General features: G+C 41.8%; 1 protein-coding gene across 5 annotated transcripts in view; it reads left to right on the forward strand.

Annotated features, from left to right (window-relative positions):
* LOC110527602 (nck-associated protein 1) overlaps positions 1–22,438 on the forward strand; it is a 61,938-nt gene extending 39,500 nt beyond the window's left edge. For 3 of the 5 annotated variants that reach the window (XM_021608995.3, XM_090240545.1, XM_090240546.1), the window contains 16 exons: positions 4,168–4,313; positions 9,751–9,883; positions 10,506–10,625; positions 10,929–11,068; positions 11,169–11,300; positions 13,100–13,318; positions 15,180–15,310; positions 15,653–15,750; positions 15,948–16,041; positions 16,282–16,364; positions 16,724–16,804; positions 17,137–17,230; positions 17,607–17,723; positions 19,738–19,847; positions 20,419–20,508; positions 21,570–22,438. In XM_021608995.3, the coding sequence (XP_021464670.1) occupies positions 4,168–4,313; positions 9,751–9,883; positions 10,506–10,625; positions 10,929–11,068; positions 11,169–11,300; positions 13,100–13,318; positions 15,180–15,310; positions 15,653–15,750; positions 15,948–16,041; positions 16,282–16,364; positions 16,724–16,804; positions 17,137–17,230; positions 17,607–17,723; positions 19,738–19,847; positions 20,419–20,508; positions 21,570–21,686 (1,905 nt within the window). In that variant the 3' untranslated portion in view covers positions 21,687–22,438. Of the gene's footprint in view, positions 1–4,167; positions 4,314–9,750; positions 9,884–10,505; positions 10,626–10,718; positions 11,069–11,168; positions 11,301–13,099; positions 13,319–15,179; positions 15,311–15,652; positions 15,751–15,947; positions 16,042–16,281; positions 16,365–16,723; positions 16,805–17,136; positions 17,231–17,606; positions 17,724–19,737; positions 19,848–20,418; positions 20,509–21,569 lie in introns of those variants that run through there. The other 2 variants (XR_016497143.1, XM_090240547.1) reach the window with 2 other exon arrangements.
* The last annotated feature ends 1,042 nt before the right edge of the window (positions 22,439–23,480 follow it).

A 23,480-nucleotide genomic window follows, 5' to 3' on the forward strand; every position in this document is an offset into this window, starting at 1 on the left:
CCTGATGGGCCACTCCCAGGTGGTGAGGGTAGGTAGCAACACATCTGCCACGCTGATCCTCAACACTGGAGCCCCCCAGCGGTGCGTGCTCAGTCCCCTCCTGTACTCCCTGTTCACCCACAACTGCATGGCCAGGCACGACAACAACATCATTAAGTTTGCAGACGACACAACAGTGGTAGGCCTGATCACTGACAACGACGAGCCAGCCTATAGGGAGGAGGTCAGAGACCTGGCAGGGTGGTGCCAGAATAACAAACTATCCCTCAACATAATGATTGTGGACTACAGGAAAAGGAGGACCGAGCACTTCCCCATTCTCATCGACGGGGCTGTAGTGGAGCAGGTTGAGAGCTTCAAGATCCTTGGTGTCCACATCACCAACAAACTAGAATGGTCCAAACACACCAAGACAGTTGTGAAGAGGGCACGACAAAGTCTATTGCCCCTCAGGAAACTAAAAAGATTTGGCATGGGTCCTGAGATCCTCTGCACACATCAACCACAGTCACTCACGAAGCATCGTTACCCATCGCGCCACAAAAGCTGCGGCCCTCTGCAAGGGGAACCATTACTTCAAGGTCTCAGAGAGCGTAACGTCACCGATCAAAACGCTATTAGCGCGCACCACCGCTAACTAGCTAGCCATTTCACATCGTTCACACATAGTCACTTTAACCATATCAGCATATACATACTACCTCAATCAGCCTGACTAACCGGTATCTGTATGTAGCCTTGCTACTTTTATAGCCTCACTAATGTATATAGCCTTGCTCTGTCTTTCTACTGTTATTTTTTTACTTACCTATTGTTCACCTAATACAATTTTTGCACTATTGGTTAGAGCCTGTAAGTAAGCATTTCACTGTTAGGTCTACACCTGTTGTATTCGGCACACCTGTTGTATTCGGCGCACGTGACAAACTTTGATTTGATTTGAAATAAATACTTCACAGATTTCAAGTGACAGACGCATCTCAACATTTGTTGAGGGGAGACAACGTGATTTTAGACCTGCACTGTCAAATTGCTGCAAAGAAACCACTGCTTAAGGACACCAATAGGAGGAAGAGACTTGCTTGGGCCAAAAAATGGACATTAGACTGGTGGAAATCTGTCCGTGTCTTTGTGAGAAGCAGCGTAGGTGAACTGATGAGCTCCTCTTGTGTGGTTCCCACCATGAAGAATGGATGAGGAGGTGTGATGGTGTGGGGGTGCCTTGCTGGTGACACTGTCTGTGATTTTAATTAGAATTCAAGGCACATTTAAAACGGCATGGCTACCACAGCATTCTGCAGCAATACGCCAACCCATCTGGTTTGCGCTTAGTGGGATTATTGTTTGGTTTTCCAACAGGACAATGACCCAACACACCTCCAGGTTGTGTAAGGCCTATTTGACTGAGAAGGAGAGTGATTGAGTGCTGTATCAGATGACCTGGCCTGGGATGAGTTGGACCGCAGAGTGAAGGAAAAGCAGCCAACAAGCGCTCAGCATATATAAGAACTCCTTCAAGACTGTTGGAAAAGCATTCCTCATGAAGCTGGTTGAGAGAATGACAGTGTGAAAAGCTGTAATCAATGCAAAGGGTGGCCACTTTGAAAAATCTCATATTAAATATGAAATACATTTTTAATTTGTTTAACACTTTTTTTGGTTACTACATGATTCCATATGTGTTATTTCATAGTTTTGATGTCTTCACAATTATTATACAATTTAGAAAATAGTCAAAATTATATAAAACCCTAGAATGAGTAGGTGTTTCCAAACTTTTGACTGGTACTGTATATAAAAAAAAATATTTGATCAAATGTTAATTTTGGACTTTTCTACCAAATCCCAAAGAACCGCATTGAATAACACATTCATAAATGGCAGAAAGGGCAGTTAAAAAAACAAAACAAGAAACACAGTTTTGAAGTGTCTGTTCTAAATTTAGGAGCTATAAAAATCTCAATGTTTTACTGTTAATTTGGAAAGTATTCAGTCCCCTTAACATTTTCCACATGTGTTACTTTAGAGCCTTATTCTAAAATATATTACATTAACTGTCTCTAATCTACAGACAATACCCCATAATGACAAAGTGAAAACGAGACTCGAAATTGAGCCGAGGTGCATGCTATTTCCATTGATCATCCTTCAGATGTTTCTACAACTTCATTGGAGTCCACCTTTTGGTGAATTCAGTCTATTAGACGTGATTTGGAAAGGCACACACCTGTGTATTTAGGGTCCCACAGTTGACAGTGCATGTCAGAGCAGAAACCAAGCCATGAGGTCAAAGGAATTGTCCGTAGAGTGCCGAGACAGGATTGTGTTGAGGCACAGCTGGCGAAGGGTACCGACAAATTTATGCAGCATTGAAGGTCCCCAAGAGCACAGTGGCCTCCATTCTTAAATGGAAGAAATGTGTAACCACCAGAACAGCCCAACCGAGCTAAGCAATTGGTGTAGAAGGGCCTTGGTCAGGGAGGTGACAATGAACCTGATGGTCACTCTGACAGAGCTCCAGAGTTCCTCTGTGGAGATGGTTGTCCTTCTGGAAGGTTTTCCCATCTCTGGAGCACTCCACCAATCAGATCTTTTATGGTAGTGTGGCCAGATGGAAGCCACTCCTCAGTAAAAGGCATATGAAAGCCTACATGGAGTTTGCCAAAAGGCAAACTTCTGACCATGAGAAACAAGATTCTCTGGTCTGATGAAACCAAGATTGAACTCTTTGGCCTGAATGCAAAGCATCACGTGGTGTATTGTGTGTAGTAGATTGATGACGGGAAAAAACGATTTAATCCGTTTTATAATAAGGCTGTAACATAACAAAATATGGAAAAGGTGTAGGGGTCTGAATACTTTCTGAATGCACCGTATTTGCAGTATCTATCTATCTATCTATCTATCAAAAAATTAAAAAAATGTTTTACACACATTCAACCACTTTTATAGGCGCAAAACTACCTTCATACCTCCATTAGTCATGTGACACTCTCGGGGTTAGTCCTGTGACACTCTGGGGGTCGAAGAGCAAAATGGAGAACACCATTGTGTTCGCAAGATTCTCCCCTTTCCATAGAGTGGTCATAATGTACTGAATAAAAATATAAACTCCACATGCAATTTCAAAGATGGTACTGAGTTTCATTAGGTCCTCACATGACTGGGCAAGAGTGCAGCCATGGGTGGGCCTTGGAGGGCATAGGCCCACCCACTTGGCAGCCAGGCCCACCCACTGCGGAGCCAGGCCCAGCCAATCAGAGTTCGTTTTTTTCCCACAATAGGGCTTTATTACAAACAGAAATACTCCACCCACCCTGGGTCCTGGGCTGGCATGGTTACACGTGGTCTGTGGTTGTGAGACCGGTTGGACCTACTGCTAAATTCTCTAAAACAATGTTTATGGCAGCTTATGAATATTAAATTGTCAAGCAACGGCTCTACTGGACATTCCTGCAGTCAGCATGCCAATTGCACGCTCCCTCAGAACTTGAGACATCTGTGGCATTGTGTGACAAAACTGCACATTTTAAACTGGGCTTTTATTGTCCCCAGCTCAAGGTGCACCTGGGTAATGAGCATGCTGTTTAATCAGCTTCTTCATATGCTACACCTGTCAGGTAGATAGATTCTCTTGTCTAAGGAGAAATGCTTACTATCATGGATGAAAACAAATTTGTGCACAACATTTGGGAGAAATAAGCTCTGTTGTGCGAATGGAACATTTCTGGGATTTTTTATTTCAGCTCATTAAACATGGGACCAAGAAGCGGAAGTGTGACTGGCGGATGCGGTGAATTGAGATTCAATGGAGAAAAAAAAAAACTGATATTCCTCTTTTTTTCGTTATTATTATATATATTTGTTTAACCTTTATTTAACTAGGCAAGTCAGTTAAGAACAAATTCTTATTTACAATGACGGCCTACCCCGGCCATCCCAGACGAAGCTGGGCCAATTGTGCGCCGCCCTATGGGACTCCCAATCACGTCCGGATGTGATATGTAACTTAGATTGACGTGTCAATCGACTCTAGGAGGTTAAACACCAGTTGTAAGAGAGACTGTAATATGATGCTAGCTGAAAGGGAGAATGGTTTTGATTTGAAATTCAAGGTATTTAGATTGATGTGATGAAACTGTTGTCTGTCTCTCTCCCTCTCTCCAGGCCTACACTAGTGTGTCAAAAGCCTCTCTGGGCATCGCTGACCACCGTGAACTGGGCAAGATGATGAACACCATCATATTCCACACCAAGATGGTGGACTCCCTGGTGGAGATGTTAGTGGAAACCTCAGACATCTCCATCTTCTGGTAATACATAACCCAACAGACAGAAAATATATACATAAATTTCATTTTGTTCATACAGAGTAGGTCAGCATTGATACCAGGGTCTCATATACAAGGGAGCTGCATAAGCATGTACATACACAATAAAATGTAATACAATGACTATCTGTACAACAATATTAATCAAAACAAACACAAGTCTCACATATCACCGTCCTTAAACTTCTAATCTGTCCACTGCAGACCAGCAATGGCCTCAAGGCTATTCCATGAGCTGGGGGTATAAAAACGAAAAGTATTTTTCCCCCTATCGGTGGAGACCTGTGGGACCTCCAGAACCAGCTAGTCCAAAGAGCGGGTCTGAAAATTAGCTGTATCTCCAAATATTGCGTGAGGTGGGGGAGTCTCTGAAAATAAAATGCTTCATATTAAAAAGCATCCAATGCTTGACCCTTCTGGTAGTCAGAGACTCCCAGCCAACAAAACTATACAAAATGCAGTGATGTGTACAGAAATTGTCCCCAGAAATAAAACGCAGTGCTGATTTTAAAACCGAGACTGCCGCGTGAATGTGGACTATATCACCATAATCAAGACCTGGGAGAAGAGATGCTTGAACAACCTTCCTCCTACTTTAAAAATTGAGGCAGGATGTATTTCTATAAAAGAAACCAATCTTAATTATCTGCTTTTCAATGTGTGTTTTAAAAAATAGCTCATCGTCAGTCCAAGTACTTATAATGGGGAACTTGCTCAATTTGGGTTCCCTTCAATGGGCAGATACTCAGGTCCTCAGGGTCAATATTACGAGACCCAGAGAACAACATAAACCTGGTTTTATTAGGATTAAGCACTAGTTTAAGATCAGTAAGCTATTTTTTTTGTTGAAAGTCATGAATGGCCTGCTGTACTGAGGGGGCAAAGGGAGTAAATAACTATCTGCTTATAGAGATGAATGTTACAGGTTTTAAGATGGACAAATATTATTTATATAAATAGTGAAAAGAACAGAGCCCAAAATTGACCCCTGCGGCACTTCTTTCTTAATATTGAGGAAACTACATTTGATAAGCACACATTTTGTCGTGTTATAGAATTAAGATTGTATAAAACTACCATTTGGGTATATGCCTCAAGCGAGGACATGGAATAAAATAAGTGTTAGTGAGGGTTCTTGCTCGAGTAAGCCTAACCGCTCTTAGTACTGCGCAAATGTTGGTGATAGCAGTCTGGATCCTTTTTCATTAGGATGAAATAGATCTACATTGAGGGGAAAAAGTATTTGATCCCCTGCTGATTTTGTACGTTTGCCCACTGACAAAGAAATGATCAGTCTATAATTTTAATGGTAGGTTTATTTGAACAGTGAGAGACAGAATAACAACAAAAAATCCAGAAAAACGCATGTTATAAATTGATTTGCATTTTAATGAGGAAAATAAGTGTTTGACCCCTCTGCAAAACATGACTTAGTACTTGGTGGAAAAACCCTTGTTGGCAATCAGAGGTCATACGTTTCTTGTAGTTGGCCACCAGGTTTGCACACATCTCAGGAGGGATTTTGTCCCACTCCTCTTTGCAGATCTTCTGCAAGTCATTAAGCTTTCGAGGCTGATGTTTGGCAACTCGAACCTTCAGCTCCCTCCACAGATTTTCTGTGGGATTAAGGTCTGGAGACTGGCTAGGCCACTCCAGGACCTTAACCTCTAGCGATGAGCAATCCCGTATCCGGGAGCGTAATCATTACCTCAAGCGCATTACCATAACGCAACGTTTCCTATTCATGAAAATCGCAAATGAAATGAAATAAATATATTGAAACACAAGCTTAGCCTTTTGTTAACAACACTGTCATCTCAGATTTTCAAAATATGCTTTTCAACCAAAGCTACACAAGCATTTGTGTAAGAGTATTGATAGCCTAGCATAGCATTAAGCCTAGCATTCAGCAGGCAACATTTTCACAAAAACAAGAAAAGCATTCAAATAAAATAATTTACCTTTGAAGAACTTCGGATGATTTCAATGACGAGACACTCAGTTAGATAGCAAATGTTATTTGTGTTGGCGAAATAGCTCCGTTTTGTTCATCACGTTTGGCTAAGAAAAAGTTGGTGACAGTTCGTTTCTCATCAGAAGCGAACGGAAAAATACTGCAGCTGGAGATTACGCAATAATTGCAACGGAGGACACCAAGCGACCACCTGGTAGATGTAGTCTCTTATGGTCAATCTTCCAATGATATGCCTACAAATACGTCACAATGCTGTCGACCCCTTGGGGAAGCGACAGAAAGCCTAAGCTCATTCGTGGCCCATTCACAGCCATATAAGGAGTCATTGGCATGAGGCGGTTTCAAAAAATGTGGCACTTCCTGATTGGATTTTTATCTGGGTTTCGCCTGTAACATCAGTTCTGTGGCACTCACAGACAATATCTTTGCAGTTTTGGAAACGTCAGTGTTTTCTTTCCAAAGCTGTCAATTATATGCATAGTCAAGCATCTTTTCGTGACAAAATATATTGTTTAAAACGGGAACGTTTTTCATCCCAAAATTAAAATAGCGCCCCCTACATCCAAGAAGTTAATGTGCTTCTTCTTGAGCTACTCCTTTGTTGCCTTGGCTGAGTGTTTTGGGTCATTGTCATGCTGGAATACCCATCCACGAGGCATTTTCAATGCCCTGGCTGAGGGAAGGAGGTTCTCACCCAAGATTTGACGATACATGGCCCCGTCCATTGATGCGGGGAAGTTGTCCTGTCCCCTTAGCAGAAAAACACCCCCAAAGCATAATGTTTCCACCTCCATGTTTGACGGTGGGGATGGTGTTCTTGGGGTCATAGGCATCATTCCTCCTCCTCCAAACACGGCGAGTTGAGTTGATGCCAAAGAGCTCCATTTTGGTCTCATCTGACCACAACACTTTCACCCAGTTGTCCTCTGAATCATTCAGATGTTCATTGGCAAACTTCAGACGGACATGTATATGTGCTTCATGAGCAGGGGGACCTTGTGGGCGCTGCAGGATTTCAGTTCTTCACGGCGTAGTGTGTTACCAATTGTTTTCTTGGTGACTATGGTCTCAGCTGCCTTGAGATCATTGACAAGATCTTCCCGTGTAGTTCTGGGCTGATTCCTCACCGTTCTCATGATCATTGCAACTCCACGAGCTGAGATCTTGCATGGAGCCCCAGGCTGAGGGAGATTGACAGTTCTTTTGTCTTTCTTCCAACTGGTCTTGTAGCCCATTCCAGCCTTGTGTAGGTCTACAATCTTGTCCCTGACATCCTTGGAGAGCTTTTTGGTCTTGGTCATGGTGGAGAGTTTGGAATCTGATTGATTGATTGCTTCTGTGGACAGCTGTCTTTTATACAGGTAACAAACTGAGGTTAGGAGCACTCCCTTTAAGAGTGTGCTCCTAATCTCAGCTCGTTACCGGTTTAAAAGACACCTGAGAGGGGAGGGGGTCAAGAGGGAGTCAAGATTGAGAGGGGGTCAAGTACTTCTTTCCCTCATTAAAATGCAAATCAATTTATAACATGTTTGACATGCGTTTTTCAGGATGTTTTTGTTGTCTATCACTGTTCAAATAAACCTACCATTTAAAATTATAGACTGATCATTTCTTTGTCAGTGGGCAAACATACAAAATCAGCAGGGGATCAAATACTTTTTTCCCTCACTGTACAATGGTTTCTTAGCCAAACATGTAGAGACCACTTACGGCTGAATTTCTCGCAGTTCCAACGCACAGAAGGAATAGGATCGTAGTTTATGGGTTGTTTACCCGAATCCTGTATGGTCACGATAAGGTGTTTTTAAAATGGATTTGAGCTTTTCTGCTTTCACTCACTTGACATGAATTTTGATGGTTGGGAACAGTTCTTGTAAATCCATCACGTGCACCCCCAGGTAATAAAGAGTACTTGCATCTGGGATGGCAACATGACAAACCTTGGAGGTTTCAGCAATGATGCTAGATCAGGGGTCTCCAACCCTGTTCCTGGAGAGCTTACTTTCCTGTAGGTTTTTGCTCCAACCCCAGAGTGAAAACCTATATGATGGTAGCGCTCCAATGAATAGGTTTGCAGAGCCCTGTGCTTCTTGGAGGACGATTCCTTCCAGCTGGAACAGATGAATCTCCCCCTGCTGCTCCCCCATTTCAAAAATTGCTGATGTTTGGGGCCGAGGGTGGGGGGCCTTTGACTCACATTGGGTGTTCTCAAAGCCCTCAGTAGACTGGGAGACGTGGACCGCTCATTACTTACAATGGGGACTCTGGACTACCTTTTTGCAAATCCTACTGTGGGAGTGGAATTTCCAGGCTGAAATTGATTGGCCAGGAAGAGCCCAGATCACGCTTGTGGTCAGTGGCTTGTTCTTCTAACTTTCCTTCAGCTTTTACCTTTACCGGTGAATGTCACTGAGTGCTGGGACTGGCTAGATGGGAATTGGGGTCGAGCTGGTCGGAACGCCGTTGTGTAGCTGTATGTTTGGGAAGTCGACCTCCATAGTTTTTGTCCCGGTCTGTCTCAATGGTAGATCCGCCCCAAGGGAGAGCATATTCGTTGCCGCATTCAATCTAGAAGCCTCTTGGTGATAATTCAGTCTACTCTTCAGTCTCCTCTTGATGCGTGATCATCCGATCCTTCAGCTCATTATTTTGATTGCACTTTAAACAAATGTAGACCTAAGTAAATTCTTCCTCCTTCACACCAGAAATGCCAGGCCTTTCAATCTATAAGTATCCACTAGAGAATGTTGTCAGGGGCACCATTTAGCATTCACATAGCATCCATCCAATGACGGGTCAGCATTCTAACAGTCTCATAAATAAATCAAAATGTTTTACCTGCATGTGACTGCAGTTAAAGGAGGATTTGATAAAGTGGTGCTCCTTTCCCTGCCTCGTTCAATTAATTCCATGCTCTCCGCCCATCTCTTCATGTACAATTTTACAACTGATAAATTATCAGTCATCAGATTGTTGTCATTTTAATCTTGTTTTTAGGCAAATTTATGTGTGAAATTAGTTTCGGTATAGTTTAGGTGTAGTTCGCTTCCTCTCACTTGTCACCTCGGATAGTCAAGGATATGTTTTGCATTATTCTAAAGGCCTCCTACAACACTTAGCATGTTTTAATTTACCTTGCAATAAATGCAATTAGTAATAGTTATAGTAAATAATACAGTCCAGTAAGGGCTTATTTTTTTACAAAAAAAACAATGAATGACATCGAGGCGCGCGGTCACATGATTTTCCATAAACATGAGAGCTAACGATAATAAATCGGCATAAAACAAATGTAAAGAATAATTGCATAAATAAATATGTAAAATATATGTTAATGACAAGATATGAAAACCAGATTAATTAATTTATTGCTTTGGATATGATTGCTCTAGATTGATTTTGAGTTTGACTTTCTCGGTGTCCTCGTCTCATTGGTGGTGATAGCTTCTACAGCCGAGCATTTGAGAAGATGTTTCAGCAGTGTTTGGAACTGCCCTCACAGTCGCGCCACTCCATCTCATTCCCCCTGCTGTGCACACACTTCATGAGCTGCACCCATGAGCTCTGTCCCGAAGAGGTAAGGCCCCGCAACCAATGGTTGAAAGAAACCCTTATGAAGCATAACATCACATCCATATCTACAATTCGTTTTGTAAGGCTATGTCTGCAAAATTCAGGAAACATTCTTCAAGTTCCTGGGTTATTCAGAAATCCCGGTTGCAGGATTCCCAGTTGGAGTGTTTCCCTCCCTGCATTTTTCCTTCTGACTCTGGGAATCCTCCAACTGGGATTTCTTTTTTAAACCTGGGAACTTTGGGAAAGTTTCTGGAATTGTGCAACTTGAGATTCTCATAAAACACTAAGGCATTTTTCATTGTGCAAAGTACAAAACTTACTATAAATGTCATTATAATCATCTCAGTGTGATATAATTTGACACTTTTCTTCAACAATGTGCATAACAAAGTGATTGTATTGATCAGTTTACTAAACTGAAGTAAAAATTGAAAAAAAGGAGCCTGCTTATAAAGCACATTGGTCAAGAAACGTTTCTAATTAAATCACTGCGAGATTGAGCTTTATTGTCAGTTTTGCTTTTTGAATCATTGTTTTGCACTACGGAAGTGTTGCCCCTAAGATTCCCATCTCACACTGGTCCTGAGTGGTTAACTACCTGTCCCTTCCCTGCGTTCTCCCAGCGGCATCACATTGGCGACCGCAGTCTCTCGCTCTGCAACATGTTCCTGGACGAGATGGCCAAGCAGGCGCGCAACCTCATCACCGACATCTGCACAGAGCAGTGCACGCTCAGTGACCAGGTGAGTGGTCATCGGCATGGAGACCCATGTCCTTGTGGAATAGGGTATATAATGATGTGTTTGTCACTTTTAGCGGTCTCTTTTTTTCCATAGTGACTTCAGTGAATGCATATGTGATCCAGAGTAGGAGTGCTGATTCTAGGATCAGTTTTGCCTTTTATAATGAATGGACAGGGGCCATATTGATGTAAGCCTTATTGACAATATATGACAGTTTCATGGAATCCTATGTTACCTTATCAAAGTATAGATAAAATTATTGCACATGGATTTTCATTCAGATTAGATTTTATCTCTTTGCAGCTGCTTCCTAAACACTGTGCGAAAACCATCAGTCAGGCAGTGAACAAGAAGTCCAAAAAGCTGACTGGAAAGAAAGGCGAGCCGGAGCGAGAGAAGCCGGGTGTTGAGAGCATGAGGAAGAACAGGCTCCTGGTCACCAAGTGAGTTGTCCGTGTGTGTGACTGTTTGTGCGTGCCTGTGTGTGTGATGATGTATGTTAGTAGTTGCTGATGTTAATTTCTATCTTGTTGTGTCTTCCAGCCTGGACAAGCTGCACACGGCGCTGTCAGAGTTGTGCTTCTCCATTAACTACGTGCCCAACATGGTGGTGTGGGAACACACCTTTACCCCCCGCGAATACCTCACCTCCCACCTGGAGATCCGCTTCACCAAGTGAGTCCACCCACCTACACATAGAATGCCTCCCAAATGGTGCGCTTTTCCCTATTTAGTGCTCTACTTTTGACAAGGGCCCGAAGTGCCCAGTATAGGGTATAGGCTTCCATTTGGGACACAACCATATTTCAGCAGCAGTGTTTCCTATCCCTCTGTTCCTCAAGTATTTATGCTGTGTTAGGATATCATACGATACAATAAATACTATGGATATGATACGATATATACAGTTGAAGTCGGAAGTTTACATACACCTAGGTTGGAGTCATTAAAACTAGTTTTTCAACCACTCCACAAATGTATTGTTAACAAACTATAGTTTTGGCAAGTCGGTTAGGACATCTACTTTGCGCATGACACAAGTAATTTTTCCAACAATTGTTTACAGATTATTTCACTTATAATTCACTGTATCACAATTCCAGTGGGTCAAAAGTTTACATACACTAAGTTGACTGTGCCTTTAAAATGCTTGGAACATTCCAGAAAAGTATGTCATGGCTTTAGAAGCTTCTGATAGGCTAATTGACATAATTTGAGTCAATTGGAGGTGTACCTGTGGATGTATTTCAAGGCCTACCTTCAAACTCAGTGCCTCTTTGCTTGACATCATGGAAATATCAAAAGAAATCAAGACCTCAGAAAAAAATGGTAGACCTCCACAAGTCTGGTTCATCCTTGGGAGAAATTTCCAAATGCCTGAAGGTACCACATTCATCTGTACAAACACTAGTACGCAGGGATAAACTCCCAGGTGGCGCAGTGGTCTAAGGCACTGCATTGCAGTGCTAGCTGTGCCACCAGAGCCTCTGCTGTGACAGAGCCGGCTGCGACCGGGAGGTCCATGGGAGGTCCATGGGGCGACTCTCACAATTGGCCCAGCGTCTTCCGGGTTAGGGAGAGTTTGGCAGGGATATCCTTTTCTCATCGCGTACTAGCGACTCCCGTGGCGGGCCGGGCGCAGTGCACGCTGACCAGGTCGCCGGGTATACGGTGTTTCCTCCGACACATTAGTGCGGCTATCTTCCGGGTTGAATGTGCGTTGTGTCAAGAATCAGTGCGGCTAGGTTGGGTTGTGTTTTGGGGGACGCATGGCTCTCGACCTTCGCCTCTCCCGAGTCCGTACGGGAGTTGCAGCAATGAGACAAGACTAACTACTACCAATTGGATACCACGAAATTGGGGAGAAAAAAATAATACATAAATTACTTATTTTTTTTTAATTTTTTTTTACTTATAGTATAAACACCATGGGACCACGCAGCCATCATACCGCTCAGGAAGTTCTGTCTCCTAGAGATGAACGTACTTTGGTGCGAAAAGTGCAAATCATTTACAGAAAAGCAACCTTGTGACGATGCTGGAGGAAGCAGGTACAAAATAATCTATATCCACAGTAAAACGAGTCCTTTATCAACATAACCTGAAAGGACTCTCAGCACTGAAGAAGCCACTGCTCCAAAACCGCCATAAAAAAAACAGACTATGGTTTGCAACTGCACATGGGGACAAGATCGTACTTTATGGAGAAATGTCTCTGGTCTGATGAATCAAAAATAGAACTGTTTGGCCATAATGAACATTGTTATGTTTGGAGTAAAAAGAGGGAGGCTTGCAAGCTGAAGGACACTACCCCAACCGTGAAGCATGGGGGTGGCAGCATCATGTATTTGGCTGAGGTGTATGTAAACTTCTGACTTCAACTGTATGATACATTACCATGGATTGAAATAATGTGATCGATAGATACAATCTATAGATCAATCCAAGACTCATGATGCTCCCTCTTCTTTCAGGTCCATCGTGGGGATGACCATGTACAACCAGGCCACGCAAGAGATCGCCAAGCCCTCCGAGCTACTCACCAGCGTGCGTTCCTACATGACGGTGCTGCAGTCCATCGAGAACTATGTGCAGATTGACATCACGCGGGTGTTCAACAACGTGCTGCTCCAGCAGACCCAGCACCTGGACAGCCATGGGGAGCCCACCATCACCAGCCTCTACACCAACTGGTGAGTCCCACCCAACCAACACACCAGTCCTCAGTTTACATATGTCGGCTTGGTATTCACCCCCTTGGCATTTTTCCTATTTTGTTGCATTACAACCTGGAATTAAAGATTAGTTTTTTTGGGGGGGGTTGTATCATTTGATTTACACAACATGCCTACCACTTTGAAGATGCAAAATATTTTTGTTATTGTGAAACAAACAAGAAAATGAAGTATTTGAGCGTGCGTAACTATTCACTCCCCCAAAGTCAATACTTTGTAGAGCCACCGTTTGCAGCAATTACAGCTGCAAGTCTCTTGGGGTATGTCTGTATAAGCTTGGCACATCTAGCCACTGTGATTTTTGCCCATTCTTCAAGGCAAAACTGCTCCATCTCCTTCAAGTTGGATGGGTTCGGCTGGTGTACAGCAAAGTCATAACACAGATTTTCAATTGGATTGAGGTCTGGGATTTGACTAGGCCATTCCAAGACATGTAAATGTTTTCCGTTAATCCACTCGAGTGTTGCTTTAGCAGTATGCTTAGGGTCATTGTCCTGCTGGAAGCTGAACCTCTATCCCAGTCTCAAATCTCTGGAAGACTGAAACAGGTTTCTCTCAAGAATTTCCCTGTATTTAGCACCCTGTATTTAGCACCATTCAATTCTGACCAGTTTCCCAATCCCTGCTGATGAAAAACATGCTGCCACCATCATGCTTCACTGTGGAGATAGGGTTCTCGGGGTGATGAGAGGTGTTAGGTTTGCGTTACACATAGCGTTTTCCTTGATAGCCAAAAAGTAAAATTCTAGCCTCATCTGACCAGAGTACCTTCTTCCATGTGTTTGGGGAGTCTCCCACATGCCTTTTGGCGAACATGAAATGTGTTTGCTTATTATTTTTTTTAAAGCAATATATTTTTTCTGGACACTCTTTCATAAAGCCCAGCTTTGTGGAGTGTATGGCTTAAAGTGGTCCTATGGACAGATACTCCAATCTCTGCTGTGGATCTTTGCAGCTCCTTAAAGGTTATCTTTGGGGTCTTTGTTGCCTCTCTGATTAATGCCCTCCTTGCCTGGTCTGTGAGTGTTTGTGGGCAGCACTCTTTTGGCAGGTTTGCTGTGGTGCCATTCTTTCCAGTTTTTAATAATGGATTTAATGGTGCGCCGTGGGATGTTCAAAGTTTCAGATTTTTTTTAACCCAGCCCTGATCTGTACTTCTCCACAACTTTGTCCCTGACCTATTTGGAGAGTTCCTTGGTCTTCATGATGCCGCTTGCTTGGTGGTGCCTCTTGCTCAGTGGTGTTGCAGATTCTTGGGCCTTTCAGAACAGATGTATATGTACTGAGATCATGTGACCAATCATGCGACACTTAGATTGCACACAGGTTGACTTTATTTAACTAATTATGTGACTTCTGAAGTTAATTGTTTGCACCAGATATTATTTAAGGGCTTCATAGCAAAGGGGTGAATAGATATGCACGCACCACTTTTTTGTTTTTACATTTTTTTGAAACAAGTAATTTTTTTCGCTTCACCAATTTTTGTCCATTACATGAAATCCAAATAAAATCTATTTAAATTGCATGTTGTAATGCAACAAAATAGGAAAAACACCAAGAGGGATTAATCATTTTGTAAGGCACTGTATTATGTCACCTAGGTGATTCCTCACAAAACCAGGACAAAAAAAATGTCCAATGAGTAGATGGAGTTTTGGGCCATATGTATTAAGCGTCTCAGAGTAGCAGTGCTTATTTAGGATCACAATGAATAAGATAACATGGACTGGGGGACCTGATCCTAGATCAGCACTCTTGATAAATATCCATTCGATCGTGTCACCCAATGAGATTGAGTCTGCTTGTGTGTCCATAGGTATCTGGAGACCTTGCTCCGGCAGGTAAGTAACGGCCACATTGCCTACTTCCCTGCCATGAAGGCCTTTGTCAACCTGCCTACGGAGAACGAACTCACCTTTAATGCTGAGGAGTACTCCGATATATCCGGTGAGACCATCAGAATAATTTATTAGACATAATAGAGGCTTGCAATACTTTGAGGAGGAATTTGTAGCCTGTCCTGAATAGGATAATGTGACGTGATGGGTACAGTGTATGCTGAGGCTACTGTATAGTGAATATAGTTTTGTGAATATTCCGCCACTCTTGGACACGTCATTTTTGGGGGAAAGCCTTGCAGCCTTTATCAGGTTAAATATGTGTACATTTTAATCATGGCCACCTAAATATTTAAATCCCAAAAGCATTGGGGATAAACGAGAGGAGTATGAATCGTGACGCGTTGACACAAAGCATTTGACATCCCCCTGCTCGCTGTCTTTCCCACAGAGATGAGGTCACTCTCAGAGCTGCTGGGACCCTATGGCATGAAGTTCCTCAGCGAGAGCCTCATGTGGCACATATCCTCCCAGGTGGCAGAACTCAAGGTGTGGTCACTGACTGAATCAGAGGCGTTTGTTTTTGTTTTCCTTCAGAGCTTTTTGTACTGATGCTGATGCCCCTGGGCTCTTTATCTCTGAATCTCATGAATAGTATCTCTCTCTTTCCTTTATTTTGTTCTTTCTGTTTTTTTTGTGTCTGGCTCTGTCTTTCTCGCTCTCCCTTTTCCTTCTCACTTCCATAGAAACTGGTGGTGGACAACGTGGAAGTTCTGAACCAGATGAGGACCAGCTTTGATAAGCCAGAGCAGATGGCTGCCCTCTTTAAAAAGCTCTCATGTACGTCTGTCTCTCTCTTGCCTTGCCCATGTCTTACTCTTGTAGCCCCAAAACAGAAGACGCAGTGTGACTTGTTGCCATATTAAGCACATCCTGTATGTGGTAATGACTCAAGATGTGCTCCCTAAATGGTTTTGCCTCAGATCAGCACTGAGCATTGAAGTCTCTTTAGTTAGGTTTTTTTCATTTTGAAACTCTTCTACGGGAGGTTAAAGCCTTGTTTGTGTCTTTTGTCTGTAGCTGTTGACAGCGTCCTGAAAAGGATGACCATTATTGGAGTCATCTTGTCATTCCGATCACTGGCCCAGGAAGCACTCCGCGACGTAAGTCCAGTCACAACACGTATCCTGGCCAATACTGTATCACTGTCACTAACTAGGCCTCTGTATCATCACTGAAGTCCTCTGCTGTGTATCTGGGTACAAATAAGATCAAGTCAAAATTGCCATTAATGTAGCTTGGGTGCTATAACAGTTAGTGCCACCGTCTACAGCACTTCTATACCAGTGTCGACATGGGTTTGAAAACGCACTCTCGTCCTATTATTCCCCACTTTCTCTGTCCAATAAAATGTATAAAAATATGAAAGATGTGAAAGAAAGATGCCAGTAACTAGATTTAACATGACAACATACCGGCACTCAAATATGACCCATTTTTCTGTCCCATCACCTGTCGTCAGGTGCTGTCCTTCCACATTCCTTTCCTGGTGAGCTCCGTCGAGGATTTCAAGGACCACATTCCCAGAGAGACTGACATGAAGGTAGGAGGCAACCTGTGTGTGTGTGTATATATAGGACCTTTCACGGTGGGTTACAATGGAGACAACAGTCTAGATCAGTCTTTCCCAAACCTCTCTTGAGTACCCCATATACAGTTAGACTTTTTTGATGTATTCCAGTATGAGCACACCTGATTCAATTGGTTAACCAATCACCAAGTCCTGCATTAGTTGAATCAGGTGTGCTAGTTCTGGAATACATAAAATAGGTGGAACTGGTGTCCCCTGTACTGGAGGATAGATTTTGGAAACACTTTTGCAGATGATGATCTGATGTTTTTATGGCTGAGTCTATGATTTCCTCTTCCTGTCAGGTGGCCATGAATGTGTATGAGCTGTCGTCTGCAGCAGGCCTGCCGTGTGAGATAGACCCAGCCTTAGTGGTGGCCCTTTCTTCACAGAAATCAGGTGAGAGCCAAAACTAGGCCCCTGCAAAGGGCTGACAGTGTTTGCCAATGGAAATAAACACATTTGAGGAAGATGTTAATTTTATGTGTATGTTCAAAATTCTAAAGGCACTCGCACATCTGAGCTATCTTTTTTGCAGGTGCATGGTAACAGGCGAATAAGATGAGAAAAAAAGAAGAAACCCGCACATTGTGCAGGTTTCTCATGTGTATCTTCAATTCATTACAAAAGGAAAGCCTGGCCGTACTGAATACTGCTACCTGGAAAAACATAAACATGATTGTGGTGTAGTTGGCAGAGCTTTGACATTGTTTTCTAAGAGCAACTGTTTGATTGTCATCCAGTCATTAACTGTACATAATACCACTGTTTCCAGAAAACATAAGCCCAGAGGAGGAGTATAAGATCGCCTGTCTGCTCATGGTCTTCGTTGCCGTTTCCATGCCAACTCTGGCCAGCAACGTCATGTCTCAATATAGCCCTGCAATCGAAGGTATTTCTATCATTTCTATATGTCAATGGCCGTTTGGGTAATAGTGGCCATATCTGATTAACCATAGAGCCCACCAGGCGCAGACATAGATCTGTCTGAGTACTTTTTAGAACACAAGTATGGGTATTCGGACAGGCCCTATATCCTTAATAGTATGTAGGGATGCACGATATATCGGTGAACATATCAGAACTAGCCGCTATTAGCTAAAAATGCCAACATCGGTATCGGCCCGATGTCTAGTTTAACGGCGATGTTAAAAACTGATGTCAAAACTGCCGTGCATACCTATATGACGTAATGACGCCACGTAAAATTTTGCTCTACACATGCAACACAGCGTTCCTAACCTAGGCCAAAATGTCTGCTGTGTGGATAGAGCAGTCATTTGAAAGAGTAAGAAAATTTCAGCGAGACAACTCAAAGGCAAAATCCATTAAAGCCAAGATAATGGAATTCATTCCCCATGACAATCAACCGTTCTCTGTCGTGGGTGATGTTGGCTTTTGCCAACTGGTCGAGCAACGGTACACACTACCAAGGGTGCTATTTTTCAGATGTTACCCTACCGGAGTTAGACAGTAATAGCGTCACTGCTATTAGTTTCAAGACATACATACTATTGAACGCCGTTTGGGTCTTTGTGTGTCAAAAAATATACCGTAGCACTGTCAAAGCTGTACAAAAGTCTACAAACACCGGCCACAAACGATGTGTTTACAATACTGTGTTGGTAATAAAGCATCATTTGTTCGACCGCAGCTTCTGGGGTACCTAGCTAGCACCAATACAACCAGCCTGAAAACAATGACCAGTAGAAACTGCAGTCATTTTCATTATTCTTAGCAATGATTTAGGAATCATTGTGAGTAAGCATTCGCTAGGTTGCCACTTGTTGTTCGCTAATTGAAATTGAACTTCAGTTCATGAAAATAAATAGCTAGCCATCTACTTAACCCTGTTGCCGAAAGCTAACGTTATAAGTAGCCAGCTAGCTTCATCTTGCTATTGAGGCTCGACCGGACCCGGTTAGGTGTTGTGAAGCTAGCCGCAATAAGGATTAGGCACAATAGTGGAATTTGCGGTTTGCCTTCAAAATAAAAGTATTTAATTGACAGTAATGCAAATTAATACAAATAGTAGAATTATAAAAAAGCACAATAATGGCCCAGATGACGCTGGGCCAATTGTGCCCTATGGGACTCCCAATCACAGCCGGATGTGATACAGCCTGGATTCGAACCAGGGATGTAGTGACGCCTCTTGCACTGAGATGCAGTGCCTTAGACTGCTGTGTCCTTGTGTGTGTGTGAACTATTTAACTGTACTAGAATGCTTAAACGGTCACTAAAAACTTAAATATCGGTATCAGGTTTTTTGGCATGGAAAATATCGGATATCGGTATCGGCCAAAAATGTCATACTGGTGCATCACTAGTAGTATGGTTAGTACACAGTGGCCATGTCCGAATACCCTTTCTAAATAGTAAGTACTCTGATCAGGTATGCGAAAATATAATATTTTTTAGTAGGTCTATGTGAAATATGGAACATTTGGTATGCTTTATATGCCAGTATGGTATGCTTTTTTTCATCTTTTCATCTAGTACGAATGCTCTTGAACAAGAGAAACGTCTTTTCAGACCCACGTGTGTTCGAAAACAGCTGATCATCAGATAAGGAGACATGCGCTTCCAAAATAAATGAATGGCGGGGAACAGGCGCGATTGCACGTTATGTGATGCCTTCTCAGTATGAATGAGCCTAGTATATTGATATGTGTTGCTTACTGCATATTTTTTTATTAGAACAGTATGTTCCATAGTTGTACGTATTATGATTAGTACACAGTATGTCGTTTTAGTAAGTAGTAACCAATAACTATTTGGCTACTACTTTCTATTGATTTTGTATATACCTATAAAGAGATTTGAGGTATCAAAGGTAAACAGTCAAGCAATTGTTGTTGGACTGTGATAACTGAGAAGTAAATGTTTTCTTCAATCTTTCTAAGGACACTGCAACAATATTCACTGTCTGGCGAAAGCTGTCAACCAGATAGCTGCTGCCTTGTTCACCATTCACAAGGGAAGCATTGAAGATCGTCTCAAAGAATTTCTGGCTGTAAGTGCAACATGTCGCTCTTGTCAACATTGATCTATTATATGCATATTTTCCTTTCCCTCCCTGCGATTTATCACATTGGATTGGTGCATCCATTTTTGTACTTTTACATTAATTATATTTAGCCATTGATTCTTGGATATAACTTAGAAGTTTAGTTAAGCTTTCTTACCCCATCTAAACTCAAAATGTGAGCTTGTTTTACTTCATTGTTTGTAAACAAAGTAATTGTAAACAAACACTGTATAGCTTCAGAACATGTAATGTTGACCTCATGCAGGGCCAGTCCATGTATTATGGCTCTGTCTATGAATTTGAGTGACTACATTTCTCCAGCCCCATCCCTCAGCTGTTGGTCAAAAAAGTGGCAAGTTGACCACTGTTGTTTGAATCCCAGATTCACTTTAACATTACAAATGGAATTGTCACAACTTTTTTTCCCCACTACTAAGCAGTTTCTGAAATGCATGATCTTTGAAAACTTCAAACTTATTTTTGAAATTGATGAGCAACTTAAAATAAATCAGTTTTGCTGCAGATCTTTAATCCTCTGCTGTTTTGGAATTTACAGCTGGCATCTTCCAGCTTGCTGAAGATTGGCCAGGAGACGGACAAAATGACGACACGAAACAGGGAGTCTGTGTACCTGCTGCTGGACATGGTGAGTATTTGTGCAGATTCAATATATTTGGGATGGCACAATACGGTATGTGGCACATGTTGTGGAAATTTCCTCTATTTACCAAATCATGGGAGCAAACCACACACAAGTCAGAGTTAGTTATCAAAGTCCATCTTTAATTATATCAGCTCTATCACAATCCTGTGACTCTCAGGCAATTCAGTGTCTAACCATGAATTCTCTGAGAGCCCCTTCCACATTTCAAATGAGGTCCTTTATAGCAAAGACACACACAGGATAAGACAGCATCGGCATAATTCATCGTTCAGCTTTGTCTCCTTTCTCAAACTCCAGAACCATAAACCAACCCTCCATATCAACAGGCATATATCAAATTGTCATTTAGATACAACCAACTCTAAGTACAACCAATCCTATCTTGACAAGATCACAGAGACACACTGACTGGCACACAGACATTGTGGAGCCAAGAGATATGTTTACACATGATGATACTTTGACCTCTCCCCTCTCTGCGGCCCATGCAACTTAGTCTTGACATAGAACAGATAACTGCAAACCCTGCCACAGTATTACACAAAAATAACATTCTTGATGAGAAGTAACTTACAAACATATGATGAATATAGAACATCTTACATATGTTACCAACAAATTCTGATTATTCCACGACACACATTACCCAAGGAGATTTCCGAATACTGCAACTAGTAATTTATTTAGCTACTTTTATTATGTGATGTTCGTGGGAAGTAGAAAATGATTTAAAACAGCAAATTGCCTAAATAATGTCCCATCCCATCTATGAATGTCACCCATTATCATTATGCATATGTATGATAAATAAAAGTTCACACCCACACATTTTCTCTGAGAATCTTTTTTATACATACTGTATTTTTTAAATTCATATTTTCTTTTTTATTGAGATAAAGTCATAAATGAGTGGGGAAGACAGAGAAATACACAAGGTGCAGGTGGGCTTTAAACCCATGCTGCACGGGGCAATGTTTAGTCTGGAGTCTGAAGCGTTACAACTAGGTTTCGTCACAAAATGCATGTATTTGGTTTGGTTTCAGATTGTCCAGGAGTCTCCATTCCTTACCATGGACCTCCTGGAGTCATGCTTCCCCTACGTGCTACTGAGAAACGCTTACCACGCCGTCTACAAGCAGAGCATCAGCTCATCTGCATAAGTCTCCTCTTCAGAACATAAGTCCCTCACATGGGACATCAAGTGGACCACAGGAGCCTTGCTAACATAAACTGCCGTGTGCTCATTTCACTTTGTCTTAAAACTACACTATGAAATTGTGGGATACATTTTTTTTTCCTCGTGAAATTGCATTAATGATCTGCCGTTTCCTAAAAGGGTCATACAGTAGTAATCTATGAGTTTTGCTTGATAAAAAAATAAAAAAGATTTACACTACTAAATTCAATTTTTTTATGAAAAGCATCAGTTTTTCAACATGAGAACAATGTGTAATGGAAAAATAACAATCTCTGATGTTTGGGGGCTGAATTTTAAATATCTTTATTATTAATAATGCAAACATGTTGCCTGTTTATTGACCGGAGCATTAATGATTTTATTTAGGTGGTTCTAGATTTTTATGGGTTATTCTGTGTTTTTTTTACAGTTTGGTTTTTATATTTGCCATATTATTGACACAAATGCGTCTGATTTGGTTTGATACTCAAAATTGTTGCCGGTAGCTATATAATAAGATGAACAGATGGTGTTTGTACAAAGCATAGTATAATTTTTTTACTAACTCATGATGCCTCAGTGTCATTAACCCACCATTGTACCTGCCCATATGGTATAAAAATTATTGCATATTTATGGAATGTTTATAAATTGTTCTACCTTAACCACTTTGTTTTACATTTTTGAAAATTACACTAACTTCCATAACATAAATAAACAATAGGTTATATCAAACTGCTCTGTTAGTCCAAATATAGCATCATTCAGTTGACGGACCATTGTAACAGAGTGAGTTCCACCCCAACTGTGACACAAACTCTCAACCTTTTGTGCACATCGCTCACCACTCAACTTCAACTGTGCAAACGGACTCCATGAGCAACAGTTGTCTTTCATTTAGTTTTACTAACTTCAAGTTGTCAGGGAGGGGGCTCATCGATGGCCACTCAGATGCTTATCTACCCAGCTAGTTTCACGTCTGACAGACCAGAGGGATATACTACAAGCAGGATCAAGCCAGCTAAAATTGATAAACAACCTGAAATAACTATTGATTTTCTGGTTCATAGGTGTTTTTGGTTGATGAGTCAGTTAGACCATGTCCATGTTATGCTTATCTTCTTAAAATAATACATAGTTATTTCAGAATATTCTTGTAAGTTAGCTGGCTAAGTCATTGATCTTGCTTTGTAGGATACCCCTCAGACATGTACTAAGAAAGGGAAAATATGATTCATACCCCAGCTTCAGAAAATGTGCAGTCAGAGCAGTGCCACCAACCAACTCAATCTGAACACCAGTGAGATAGAAACAAGGCCAAATGGTCAAGTCTTTGACTTAGGAGTGGGGGAATTGTTTTTCCTTCGTTATCTGTGAATATTTGTATGTCTTTTTGGATCCCCATTAGCTGATGCCACTCTTCCTGGGGTCCAGCAAAATGAAGGCCGTTATACATTTTTAAAAATATTACAATACATTTTACAACAGATTTCACAACATCTTAAGTGTGTGCTCTCATGCCCCTACTCTGTGTACGTGTGTGTATAATGCGCATGTTATCGTGTGTATGCATGTGTCTGTGCCTATGTTTGTGTTGCTTCACAGTCCCCGCTCTCTTGTAAGGTGTATTTGTATTTGTTTTTTAAGTCTAATTTTACTACTTGCATCAGTTACTTGATGTGGAATAGCATTCCATGTAGTCATGGCTCTATGTGCGCCTCCCATAGTCTGTTCTGGTCTCGGGACTGTCAAGAGACCTATTGTGGCATGTCTTGTG

This window comes from Oncorhynchus mykiss, chromosome 7, assembly GCF_057628025.1.
Source record: "Oncorhynchus mykiss isolate SJ-2025 chromosome 7, ASM5762802v1, whole genome shotgun sequence".
Taxonomy (NCBI): domain Eukaryota; kingdom Metazoa; phylum Chordata; class Actinopteri; order Salmoniformes; family Salmonidae; genus Oncorhynchus; species Oncorhynchus mykiss.